Source organism: Drosophila hydei, unplaced genomic scaffold, assembly GCF_003285905.1.
Source record: "Drosophila hydei strain 15085-1641.00,03,60 unplaced genomic scaffold, DhydRS2 tig00000090-arrow-arrow-pilon, whole genome shotgun sequence".
Taxonomy (NCBI): domain Eukaryota; kingdom Metazoa; phylum Arthropoda; class Insecta; order Diptera; family Drosophilidae; genus Drosophila; species Drosophila hydei.
The window spans coordinates 1,345,001-1,359,022 of record NW_022045662.1 but is presented as its reverse complement, the minus strand read 5'-3'; the positions used below and the strand labels follow the sequence as shown (position 1 = coordinate 1,359,022).

At 40.7% G+C, this 14,022-nt stretch overlaps 1 protein-coding gene across 2 annotated transcripts in view; it reads left to right on the top strand.

Moving 5' to 3' along the window:
- The window catches only part of LOC111592980, a 53,001-nt gene that overhangs the window by 38,367 nt on the left and 612 nt on the right, over positions 1-14,022 (top strand). The window contains exons 1-5 of one of the 2 annotated variants that reach the window (XM_023305476.2): positions 8,159-8,509; positions 8,635-8,691; positions 8,750-8,953; positions 10,156-10,349; positions 10,470-10,572. In XM_023305476.2, the coding sequence (XP_023161244.2) occupies positions 8,431-8,509; positions 8,635-8,691; positions 8,750-8,953; positions 10,156-10,349; positions 10,470-10,572 (637 nt within the window). In that variant the 5' untranslated portion in view covers positions 8,159-8,430. Of the gene's footprint in view, positions 1-8,158; positions 8,510-8,634; positions 8,692-8,749; positions 8,954-10,155; positions 10,350-10,469; positions 10,573-14,022 lie in introns of those variants that run through there. The other variant, XM_023305475.2, reaches the window with a different exon arrangement.

Below are 14,022 nucleotides of genomic sequence, written 5' to 3'. Positions count from 1 at the left end.
CTGCTGCTGCTCTTCCAGCCTCAAGGCTGCCCAAAGAAATTGAAAGCAAACATATCTCAGGCACTTGCCTGCCGCGAAAGGCTATCAACTGTTGGCTAAAAATACTCGACCTGTTCTTTAGCCTCATTGACACGAGCAAACTGTCAATTTACCTAAGTGACTTTCTCGAATATTCCAAAAATTTCCATAGCTCTCTAACGTATTCAATTAGCTAACGTCATTAAAAAGGATAACAAGACCAAGTGCAAAAGATCTTACTTACAAATAAGCCAATTTGAGCCACATTCTGGACTATATGCATTTCGCATGAGTCAGTTTCAGCTATTAGCGAAAGCCGGAGACAGACCTTAAGAACGCTACTTAAAATATAGTTTTACCCCACTTTACTTATTATATATAATCATAGATCTAGCCTAAGTGGATATATATGATCTATAAGTGAGTTAACCAGGCAGTAGAGTCATATAGTCGGCTTCAGAGAGATATAGAGATATAGAAATAGATACAGATTGAGATGCAGATGGAGATACAGATGCAGATGGAGATACACATATAGATACATATGCAGATACAGATTGAGAAACAGAAACAGATACATGTTGGGATAAAGATCCATATACACACATAGATACAGATACATAAACAGATACAGATACATGTACAGATACAAATACAGATACACATACAGATACAGATACATATACAGATACAGATACATGTACAGATACAAATACAGATACAGATATAGATACAGATGCAGATATATATACATACACAAATACATATTGAGATAGAGATACAGATACAGATACAGATTGAGATACAGATACAGAAGAAAATATCAAATGGAAACCGAAAATCGAATGGGAATTTCTATGAACTGTCTATGGCATACATGAACACATCGAGTTTGATATGCGTGCGTATTGTTGTATAAGTCAAGGTCAGTATAATTGCAGTTGTCAGCTCCTCTAAAATTCCAAAGGTTGGGCAATAAATTGACCCTTTGGCCAAATATTCCGAACATGTTTGCATATCTAGCGGGGAAAGCTAGTGAAAATGTGTCTTTGGTAAATCCTCAACTCTGTTTTCACACTTTCTCAAAGCTGGGTCCTGGTTAAATACTTGCTATGGCTGGGACGCGATACCAAGCAGAGTCAGCCCCGTTGCGGAAGGGTTGAGGCGTTTGTTTTCCCACACTCGCTGATGCTTTGGGTGCAGCCCATTTGTTTGCTTGGTGTCAAAAGGTTGCGACTCGCGTCGACTCTTTGGCCTTTCGCCGGGCTCATTTGACTATCGGCAGGAAATGTGGATTGTTGCATTTTCACACGCAATCACAACAGGCCCGCATTGCTGGTCGCAACTTCGACCGGCCCACTGGTATTTCCCCCGCTGCCCAAGAACAATTTTCCGACTGCATGGGCCAAGCGGCAAAGTCTTTTTGTGCGGTTGACAATTTTCCAAATCCCAAATGGAATTCAACTCCGGGTTTTTTCGTTCTTTCCGTTTTTGTTCTTTTTTTTTATTACTGCTGCTGCTTATCTGCGAGTACGTTAAAGAAATACCGGATGCAGGACCTCGACCAACAAGCCAGCTCCGTGCACGTTGACCAAACAGCTCTCGAGCGCACTTTCATAGTTTGGGGCTGCCGTTGCACATTTTCCGATTTGCCAATTTTGCCGCACTCTGTTTGCTTTGTGTGGTGGCAACGTGAACGTGACTTTGACTGCGGGCAGAGCGACGGAAACGGAAACAGCTGCCAGCCCAGCCATTGAAGCTAAATGCCAATCCACGAAAATATAACTTAAGCTCAATTTAAATTGCAGCCAAAAGCAACGATAGATAATCGAGTTATTATTTACAAAGGGTATGCCAGCTCGATTACTCACGCTATTACAGCAAACTATGTGAAGCTGGAGACATCAAATTTGGTATTCGGCTTGCAATTGGCATCTCCTGTGTGCTAAACATATGACGAATGCTCCTTTTTAAAGGGTATCTCTGTCTGGGCTAAGACATTTTCGCACTGTCAGCAGCAGTTGGCTCAGCGCACAATCAATTTGGAATCGCATGCTTGGCTCTACGATTGCTCCACTCGGCAATCACTGTCAATTAGTAACGCCATCAATTTCGGACCAACTGCAATCGGAGTTTGGATCCCTGGCAGAGCGCAAACCGAGACACTCGATGCGTCCCCTGAGGGAGCATGGACCAGCCATGGACCAGCATGCGGCCGAAGCAATTGAAATGCCATTGACTTGCATTGAAATGTAGCGGGCGAGGGCAAGACAATGCAGTTCAGTGATACCCTGTAAAAAAGAGCTGTCGGCAGTATCTGCCAAAGAAAAGCTAGCTAGATACCCCGTAGAAACTACAATAAACTGCCTATAGTTATGCTGCTCATATGCATAGTAAGGATGTCCTTAGGCAAATTCCGAATAAGGTTTAATAGTAAAAATATTGCATCAAATTAACTTGTTCTTTGACTTGCAAGGCAAAGGCTACACTATAAGATACCCTCGAAAGCCACACACACAACTGTGCCCTGCGTTCACTCTCCCAGATCTCTAAGTCAACGATCGCACTTTGTGAAGAGCATATTGCACTGACTTGATACCCTGTATAAACTAAATTAACAATATATTCTAGTGCCCAGATACCTTATAAAATCAATAGCAAATTGACACCAATTGAAAGCCTTGGGATTTATAGATTATATAGAGAAGTGCTTCCAGTCTATGCTCAAACCTAATTTCAAAGATCAGCTTAAGCTGCTGCACTCACACTCACCCACAAGCCGCGCATACCCACTTTATCATAATTGTGCAGGGTACAAGCGCAGCACTTGAACTGCAAATCGCAGCAAACACAAGAGAGGGCCACTTGGTTCGCTTTGGAACGTGCCCGAAATGTTGAAATTGTCAAGAATTTCGAATGGAATGCAAAAAAAAAAAAAACAGTTCCCGACATTTCATATGCAACTTGCTCTATATGCTCGCTCAGCCAGTGGAGACGGGTATATGAGTGTTCTGTAAATTCTCATTTGACTGAGACTAGCAATTTATAGAGCTAAGTCGTTGAGCTCCTTGAAAGATCAATCTTTAAGTTTAATGAAATGTTTTAATAAATTGCTTAGTTTTTCGTTTGTTCAATCTTGAACGTGTATTGCGCAGTCGGTAACTGCCCACTTGTCTTATATTGGCTTGCAAGTGAATACGCTTTCGATCAAGGGGCAAGGACAAATGCATCATTGAGCAGATTATGTAGAAGGGGACTACGCAGCAAAAAGAGGCACATCTGGTCACTGTTTTGTAAATATCTTCTTTTTAGCTCACTTCCTGCAAAAAGACACCAGATAGATGCAAAACACTATAAAGCTATAAAAGTGTGCGTAAGCGTTGTTTGCCTGCTTTTCCGTGCGTTCGCTTGTTGTTTATGAAATGCATTTGCGGGCCAGCCCTTGGCCCTCGGGCCACATATTTGCGGCAATTTGGGCCATAAACATGAACGCCTAGGCCAGGTAGGCGTCGCCCGGACCTGGCCAACAAGCCATCCGTACGAACGGCCAAACGGCCTGAACAGGCTATCAAGCGCGTCCTTTCACTTGTTGATCCGGCTGGCCATTCCGCGGCCACGCTGTCAAGTTGGCCGCCAATCGAGTCTGTCGGGGCGCTCGGTCGCGATTGGCGGTATTTCCGTTTTGGTATTTCCGCTTGGCCGCGTGGAATTGCCAATGCAAATCGCGTCCACATGTGCCACATAAGCCGCTCGTTAGCGTCTGCCGATGCTAGGCGGCATCTATTTAAACGTTAATTGTGTCCTTGCTGCTCCGCTTGGCTCTAAGCACTTGCTGCTATGCCAAACGCAGCTTGAGGCAAGTGTGTCCGGCTGGCTGTGCGAATGTGGCATGTGGCCAGCCCACGGGAATTGCCCACAACAGCGTTGGCCAGGTGACTTACCACAGCCACAGTCACAGCTCATCGCTGCGTACAGTTGTGCCTGCAGTACAATTAAATGATCAACAACAAGGGCAGGGACAGCCACAGCAGCAGCAATAGCTTTAATCAAGGGCCGTCTCTCTCCAATGTTGACCACTTAGCCAGAGCACTCTGCGTTTTATGTGACTCTCAGAACGTGGCTATCGCAGCTGCTCGTGCCCAAAGCAGTTCCATTAAAATGTTTGCCCAAAAGTAGGCAACACTTTTTGCACGCCCTCAACAATGGCTAAGTACTTGGCGTAGAGCAAGGGCTGGGGAGGCCGCAGTTAGGCATAAAATAGTGCTGGGCAATGCCTGAGCATATCAAGACAAATCAACTGCAATCGAACTAATACAAGTGCAGTTAGCTGACTGGGGTATGTTGCCTCAGCCATTCACAAGTTAGAAAGTTTATATATACAGAGAGTGTATATCTATGTCTATCTTCTGCAAGTCTCTCTGTCTGTCTCTTTCTCTTTGCCCCATTTCTCCTCTTCTTTCGCTGTATCTCCTGTCTTGTTTCTTTGTCTCCCTCCCTCTCAGTGTGTATCTGTCTCGCTGGCTTTTTATCTCTTTCTTTTTCTCTCTGCCTTCTTCTGTCTCTCTAACTCTCTATCTCGGTCTCCGTGCTCTTTCTCTTTCCCTCTCTCCTTCTCTCTGTAGCTCTCTCCCTATCTCTCCCTCACTCTGTCTCTTCTTTTTCTTCTCACTTTGTCAGCGACGCTTTTTTCTAAATGTTTCTAGAGTTCGAGTTATATGAAAAAGCTCTTATACCTTCACCAAGTCATAAATAGTTAGCATTAAATGCAGTATTGTGCAGTCGAGCATACCCGATTGCAAGCTTTCTTCATGTTTTTGGTGTAATTTGCTTTTGTTTTTTTGTCTCTCTCTGTTTCTTGGGTGGCATTTTGCATGTGTCATGTTGAATTAACAACACACATGAGTTGTGTGTATGTGTGTGTGCGTGTGTGTGTGTGTTTGTGTGTGTATTATTTGTTTGCTTGATTTACAAAACAGTTGAGTGCTTGTTTGTGTGTATTGCAATACATAGAAAATCAATATTATTTCTTACTCTTATATTAAGCTTCACACACGTGTGTGTGTGTGTGTGGGTGTGTGCATGCACGTGTGTGAATGCTGCTCTTGTTGTTAATACTTTATGAATTATTAAACGGCTATGGGTTCTCGCTTTGTCCGTCCTCCCGAGTACATTTACTCATAATTGAAACGACAATCTCAGTCGATACTTTTGGTACTCGATACCCGCTGATTGAAGTGCTGCGGGGCAAGGTATATTAGCCAGGCCAGTACGTATGTTGCCATTCCAATTCACTGTTCTAGCAGCTGCGCAAATTGACAGCTTTTCACAAGCTTCAATCGCATTTTCTTCTTAAATACCCTGTAGACTATGATAGATAAGCGAACTTGTCGCTTTTTAATTTTATATGAGCTTAAAAGGGCTTAAAGCAGGTCTCTTAGCATTAATATTTCATTAATAATTCATTTGTATCTTCAAACAATTTGAAACAAATCGTGGGGATATGGAAAAGAGTTATTAAGTTGATAAATAGATAAATGACAAGTGATTATAGGGTATTTATTAGTTGTATTATTTATTTTGTTAAATGAGTTTTGCATGAGAATAAATTCTACAGGTAAATGGCACTTGAAAGATATCAGTAAATAAATAGAAATAACTTTTTAAAGAGTATCTACTAGTTGCGCTTGCCAACTTTTCAGTATGAGTAATGCCAGAATACTTAATCTATAGAATACGTATTAAGCAGTAAGTGCTGCTTGTTAAACAATATATATATGAATATATATGTACAGTTAGAAGAGGTATTTACATGTCGGGTATACTGCTAACCGAGGCATGATATGCATGAGCATACATAATTGTTGATGACTAGTTCAAGGGGTATCTATAAGGCTATCTAGTAGGGTATCTCTTGGGCCATTTGCTGTTTGCCATTGTCTTCTGGCTGTACTGCAATTGCGTTAAGTAATTTTGAAAGTAGCTCACATGCTGCTCCTGGTTTTGACTTAACGAGCATTTAATTGCCAGGCTTACCCCTGGTGACACACACAAACACACACACACACACACACGCACACACAAATTAGCTGATTACCTGAACTTCCTTTCCGGTTTACCCTTTCTGCATATATTTTCACATTTATTGCATTTGCTGGCTTCTGCTTCTGCTTCTGCTTCTGTTGCCACTATCTTCACCCACACACATACACATACATATATAACTTCTATGTTTTTCCTTTTCCTTTTTCACTTTATCTGTTTTGTTTTTTGCTTATGCTTTGCATTTTTATGCGCCGTTTCATTCATAAATTACAGGGAATTTCTTATGCAGCGAAGTTCCAGGAAAATAGCCAAACAAATGTCGTCTGCTTGTCTCTCTCTCCCTCTCCCTCTCTCTCCCTCTCTTTCATAGCCAGCACTCAGTATCTCTGTCTCTCACTCCTGATCTTGTGCCCCGTGGATGCCTTGCGGGAATTGTGCATGTTAATTAGCTCATTTTCGGGCGTAGATTAAGCAAATTAACCAAATTAACTAAATGAGCAGCAAGTAAATAAATAAATTAAATGCCTCAAGGGAGAACAGCGCGCGACGAGGACGAGGAGGAGCCTAACTATTTGCTAATGACTGACAGGGCTATCTATCAAGGTCAGGACAAAGCTGATCAGCAAATGCATTAAAGCCAATCGTCACTAAATTGTGAGAATGTACTTAACAGACATTAGCTCTGGCCATAAAGCGTACAATATCATAACAGAATAGTCGATTAATTGAATATATATGTATGTATATATTGAACTCAGTTGCTATTAGAGCTCAAACGAGTTAAGTGTATATGTATCGCAGACAAACTGAACTAAAGCGCAGTTTATGATGACTAAGCCAAATGGCTTACATTTCAAGAGACCGTCAATGGGAGCTGGAGCTTAACCAACTTGGGCTTTGCTCAGTTCTATCGCATCATAGTCGTAGCTCCTAGTTAATATTACTAGCAAATGTGTCATAGGAAATTGCTATGGAAACTTAATTGAAGAAGAGTTATATAGGAAATAATATTCATATTTACATACATACATAAATGGCAGCACACACGCACACACATACACATACGCTTCATTACTCTGTCAACAACTGCAGGGTATTGCTCAGTCGAGCACACTCAACTATGGCAACTTCTTTTGCCTGACTTTATTCGAGGACGTTAAATTGATGGCATTTCGGCTCTTGTGGCTGCGCCATAAATCATCTTCATCATCATCATCATTATCACAACAGGGACTAAGTAGTGCCCTCTACCCCTTAAGCATCTCCAGCTACACTCACTCCCCTAGTTATGCTACAGTTGTAACTTTTAATGCACTAAACAAGTGCCAAAAGTTGCGTCTTAAGTTTCGCATATTCCTAAATTGTGTTCCATTACGGTAAATGAGCGTGTGTGTGTGTGTGTGCGGGTGTGCATGTGTGTGCGTGTCATGCCTGTTGTCTGACACAAGCACTTTACGAACTCGGTGTCAGCAGAAACCTATGCAGGCCGCCTTTGAGGCTGTGTGTCCCTGTGGTGGGAGATCTGGGGAGTGCCAGAGCGAACCGTTGCATGCAACATGAAGTTGCACATGTGAATTGGCCGCGTCAAAGCATGCAACACTCTGGGGAATCACGCTAAAATTTTACCTGATGTAGGCCGCACCCCACTCGCCCCCTCCTTCGTCTAGGTAATTTTGTACAAATTACGCAGCGCGTGGCAAAGTTTTCCATTGCTTGCAATTAAATTGTGCTTGATTCTAATTGAAATTGAATTAGCTGCCACTTTGGTGTAGTGCAGCGATCTGGCAGCTCTCTTAGTTAAGTTGGCTGCGGCAGCCTGCTAATTGAGACTGAAATGAATTTTTCAATTGAAAACTAATTAGAAGTTTGCTTCTAGTCAAATTATCAAAGAATCAAATGGGAAATTTACGATGGAGAAAAGTAGATGGACTTATAGATACTGTATATTTCTTTCAACCATTGCTTGATAAAGTTTTTGTCAAAGACAGAAAGATGCTTGGTCAATATTTTTATACTTAATCCACATCAGCAGCCGAGACGAGTTAGCGCTGACTGAAACCTTAAGCATAGCAAGGGTATATCAAAGTGGGGCATACCCAGCCAAAGTCTTGGAAGTGGAATAGGATACATATCCTCATCGACAGATATTAAAACTTGCGCAGACTGATTGGTGATTCTTGAGGGTCTCCATTTTTGTAAATTTGATCCCCTTCCCCGAGCTTTGCGGGCCTGGTCTAAGGCATTGGCATAAACTCAGCACACTTGCCACCCCATCTAGAATCAGCATTCATATCTGTGATTTATGCACTTTGCACTTGTGTTTATATCAAGGAAATATCGTAACCAAAATGTTTCTTTGATGACAGCTCGATGACCGAGTTTTGGCAAAGTTTTGTTGATTTTGATTTTGAGTTGACTGTTGGCTGTTGGCTGTTGGCTGTTGGCCAAGGTAAGCGAGTGACCAAAGTCAATATTTGCCACTTGCCACATGCGAGTGCCGCACTCGAAAGTTTGTCATTTGTATTTGCAATATTTGTAACCCGCTCTTCCTCTCTTCAATTCTTTTATTGCCAGTTGTGAAGCTGGCGGTGCACGCTGAGGAGGTCAGCACATCGACTGGCATCTCGGAAGGTGAGTAGCTGACGCACATGCCACAACGATGTGCTCAATTCGTAAAACTGTTTCGCAGAATGGGGCTCCGGCTGGCAGGGCGGCACCAATTTTCTGGTGGAGGTCGAAGAGACGGCTGCCATGTCCGCGAACGCCGCACGTGGCAGCAACAGCAGCAGCAACACATCCGAGGACTACAACGCCGAGCTAGTCAACAGCCGGGACATAGACCCCACTGGCACAGCAGCCACAGCCACCAGCAACGGCACAAATCTCGAAACGGGTTAGTTGAGTTCAACGCTTCGAACTCGCATTTACAATCAATTAATTTATGTGATCCCACTTAATCCAGCTTAAAAATATAGCGTTAGCGAGCATAAGGACTGCGATTATATATAATCGTTCGGGTGCCTCTGATTTTTACCATTTGCCAATTAGCTAGACTGGTCTTTGGCACTTTTTTCTTATAATCTCAAATTAAATTATTAAATGCACTCGCAGCGAACTCATTCAGTTAGCTTGGCTCGGGTTGGGCTATGTAGAGCTACGGCTTGACGCAGCCAACTTAATTAGTTGATGTAGCCGAAGCAAGAGAAAGACAGCGCTAGTTATGGTACAGCAGCCAATTTGTGGCGTTGCCAGACTGCTCAGTGTAAGCTCTCACAACAGCACATCGTGCTGCCAGACTATAAATAATTTATTCAAATATTATCGCTGAAATGTTAACAAATTAAAGTACTTAGCCAGAATATGTTAGCTCAAAATGGTATAAGTCTACAATAGCTGGCGTTGCCAGATTGTCAAAGTGTTATAAGGCCGTACAACTATCTAAAATGTAAAGTGTATGCTACAATATTATGAATTATCAGGATATGCTGCTGTCAGATCTTTGAAATAGTATAAACAGTGCTGCCAGATTAGCTAAATATTAAAATAGCGCTGTCTGGTTACCGACGCTATATGTAGTAACTATAATAAATACATACGTGACTGTCACAGTGACAGTTGCCAGATCCCATTGCAAATAAGAACACATTTCTAAAAAAATAACACTTGAACCGCGCTAAGCCAGCGTTGCCGGATCGCGCCGCACTCGGAAACAACGACATGAAACAGGATTGAATCGTAAAACAACATAAATGTGACGCATGTTGGGCTTTAAAGCAAATCCTTGAAGATGCGAACGCGCAGAATACGAGTAATTGAATGTTTAGGGTCTTAACTGTAATCCAATTGCCCCCAGCGACAGCAAGCAGCCAGAGCAGCAGAGGGGCAGGTGCTGACACAGCAACAGAATGTGGCAGCCAGCGCGCGATAATTGAATTCCACTCTTGCGGCAGCTTGAGTTATTTATGCGTCGTACGTGCAGCAAGCAGAAATTTAAAAATAATAAAAAAGAAATCTAACTAACAAGAACATCAATTTATGTACATTCCCTATGCATAGAGAACAATCGAAATGAGTTTGACTCCATCTCACTTATAGGCCCGAAGATCATCGTGCGCACCGAGGAGGTGCTGATTGTGGGTCTCGTGCTCATCCTCTGGGTGGGCGCCATAATGCTGTTCTTCAACCGCTGGGGTAAGATACGCATGCTGGAGCCGTATCAGCCGAAGTTTCAGCAGCAGCATCGCAGCTCCTGTCCACTGGTCGACATCGATGCCGTGCAGACGCATCAGGTAAAATTGATATTAACAGATTGTGACATCATCCATGGCAATTCGATTCGATTGCATATATACATATATCTATCTGCCCATACATCTCATTGATATTCTCTTTGGTTTTTGTCTTTGCAGCGCTCGTCTGTGTCCCGCATGTCGATGGGCATGGTGCACAGTCATAATTTGAATATGCCAACGTGTCAATTTGCGGCCTATAATCCGAGTATATATGCAAAGGGTAAGAGCATTGTCCTTGACGCCCTTGCCACGTGCCCCACTCCAAACGGTTGCCCCAGCCCTTACGCTGTGCGCCTCATGTTGCATGCTGCACGTTTTACGTTTGACCCAATCGACAATGCTGTGCCAATGAGTGTAATCAGCAGCTGCAGCAGCTTGGTAACAGTTCATAGAAATAGTAGTGCACAGCTGCATGATAAGCCAAGGTTCTTAGGGATTTAGGAATTCCAATAGTTGCCTGTGGAAACTGAAAATCATAGACCAGTTAACAATGTTGTTAAAATCCACAGTTATATCAGTTTGGTAACATTCAGAGGATTCAGGATATGCTCATAAAAATAGTAGTGCACTGATAAGGCGAGTGCTTTGTCGCTCGATAAGAATCGATAAGAATCGATTGCTGAAGGCATCAAATTTTGACGCGCAAACTCAGCAAAAATCTTTACAGAGTATCTACTAGTCGTGCAGCTTTCCTGTTGTTTACATGTTCTTGTTCGTTTTCGTGTAAAAAATTCGCGTAAAATGCAAATGCAAAATGCAATTAAATTCGAACAACGTCTTTACACACGTATCCAATAGACCCCTTTGCATGTGTGTATGTGTGTGTGTGGGTGTGCGTTTGTTTGTTGTCAACTCGTAATGCATGTTGTGTTGCCTACTTTTGAGCGCGGCGCGAAGCGTTACAAACTTTGCGCAGCAAATAAATTTTGCATGAAAATCGCATCGAACTTGCACAAAGTTTGTAAAGAAAACTTTGCGAACATTTTGACTTAAGATCTTGAACAAACAAATCTGCAAAAACTTGTCTGGACTCAAGAATGTATAGAAAATGTAATAATTACTTTAATCAACGTTTTTCCCATGCTGAGTATATAAAAGTCTGTTCGATATATATCGATTTTAACAACTAACAATGCGAACGACTTCATCATCATAAAACTTGTGACTCTTTGCCCTCACACGAGCTGCACTCCATTTAATTTGCTGCAGTGCCGCGAAAAGGTCTCGTAACTTTGAAGCGCTATAAAAGCTGATAAAGCAACAACTTTGCAAACTTTTATATAAGCATTTATTTTGCTATGCTTGACTAATTACATACACACACACATGATCCCTTTGCGAGCATACCTTGACACTTAAATGTGCGTCATTCATCATGTATTCAGGTCTTTGTGGAACACTGCTTGGCTGGCACACGGCACAAGGCAATGCCCTGCGAAAACTGAAGAGACCAAAGGCGAGAGACTTAGAGAGATTGAGAGATATAGATATAGATATAGATATAGCAAAGCAAAAGAAAGAGCACTTCTGGAGCGTGAGAGTTTGTTCAGCTGATTATGGCTTATATATTTTAAAGAAACTCTATTACTGCAATAAAGTATGGGTATTTTCTAGTCGTGTACTCTCAGTCTCACTACGCTTAAGTAGTTTCTCCAAGTTAATGCATTTGTCTTTTATGCTGGACGCACATGTTTGCGCTTTACGCATTAGCGCCGCTGTCAGAGAGGACTTAATTTTGCCCAGATGCAGTTGGAAAGAGTAGTCAAGACTGAGCGAGAGTGGAGAGAGAGACAGAGAGAGAGCATAGAAATAAAGCTTATAAATATGTTTAATGCGCGCTAGTTGAGGCGTAGCATGCCCTAAGTGCTGCATTCTAGTTAGACTTTTAATGAGTTGCCAGACAATTAAGCTCCACAACAAGCGAGCGGCGTTCGAGGGGGCGTGGCATGTATTGAAGCCATCCCAAAGGGGGATTAAAGGCGCTAGCGAAGCAAATAACAATACAATTTTAATGCCATTTGTTGGCGCTCGGGAATGCTGCGTCTCCAAGTCCAACTCTGACTTTGAGAGGCAACTACGACAATGGCTATGCAATTAAATCTAGTGGAAACGCACACACACATACACACACGCACACATGCTGCTACGTAACTCTGGGAAAATGTAATGGAAAAATTGGTAGAAATGAAATGTGGTTTGGGCGAGATGGTAAAGGAAATGTGCGTGTGCGTGTGTGTATGTGTGTATGACTAAGTGTGTAAGAGCATGTACTGATGATACGATTACATTTTGCCAATACTTTTACATAATACATAATACCTAATGCCAATACTTTTACGTAACAGGCAGAAGGAGGCGTGGTAGATCCCATTAAAAAAATATGATAAGATCATCAAGCTGGCTCGATAAAGACTTGTCTGTCTGTTTGTCTGTCCGTCCGCATGTGTGAACACGTCGATCTTATACACTATTCAGAATGAGCAAAAAATTAATAATAATTAAATTAATAATTTATATGCTCCACAGTTATGAAGAGTATTTTGGTTTTAATAGATAAAAAATAATATATATATAAATATATATATATATATATATATATATATATATATATATATATATATATATATATATATATATATATATATATATGATAATCATGATCAGTAGCTGTCTATATTTGTCTGGTTTTTATATCATGTAAAATGAGTAAAAAAGTAATAAATGTGCTCAACAGCAGCAAGCACACAGCAGCAGCAAAACACATTTGATTCACATATATATAAAGTATATATGTATAGCATATATATTCCCGTTCAGAGTTCCCAGTTGTGCCAGCTCTGGCTGTGCTGCTTCTAAGTTAATTTAAAATGAGCGTAAATTCTCACTCAAAAAGGGCTCAAGAGCTCTGCTGGAGTTGCCTCTTGAGTGACTTTCGGGTATAAAAGGGCGCAGCCGCGGCTGTGGACGATCAGTCAAGTTCGTGATCTGGACGGGGTCAGTCGCAGTGCGGTTCAGTGCAAATGGTGAATAAATTTAAGTTTTTCTGTGAAACTAATTGTACTTGTTTAAATAAATTTATTGTTTAATAAATATTTAAATATATATTTAAGTTTGTCTTGTTCTTGATAATTTGTTTAGTAAATAATTTATATTTAATTGTTTAAATGTTACAAATATATCATTTTTAGTATTTTAGTTATTTATTTTATTTATATATATTTTATTTACCTCCTTGTGAAGTAGTTAAGTTATTTGCGAAGTGCGCTTAGTGTTTGTCATAGACGCAGGGAATCTCTTCTCTTCATTTTAATTCTGATATGTATATATATATTTGTATTTAAAAAAGAATATAAAAATTAACTATATATAAATATATGTAATAAATTAAATAACAATAGCATTGACAAATGTTTGTTAAATAGTTTATTTAGCTATTACAAAATGAATATTTATGACAATTTTCTCTTTTTAAAAATAGAAAAATTTCTAAAATAAACAAAAAAAAAAAGTAATAATAATAAGTCAGAAAAAAAATATAAACATATAAAACAGTTAATATAATAATATTTATACCTATAATTACTATTTACTTATATATAATATATATTTTTATACTTAAAAATGCAAGAATTATTCTCATATTTATATTTATTTGGTAGAGTTGTGAGTG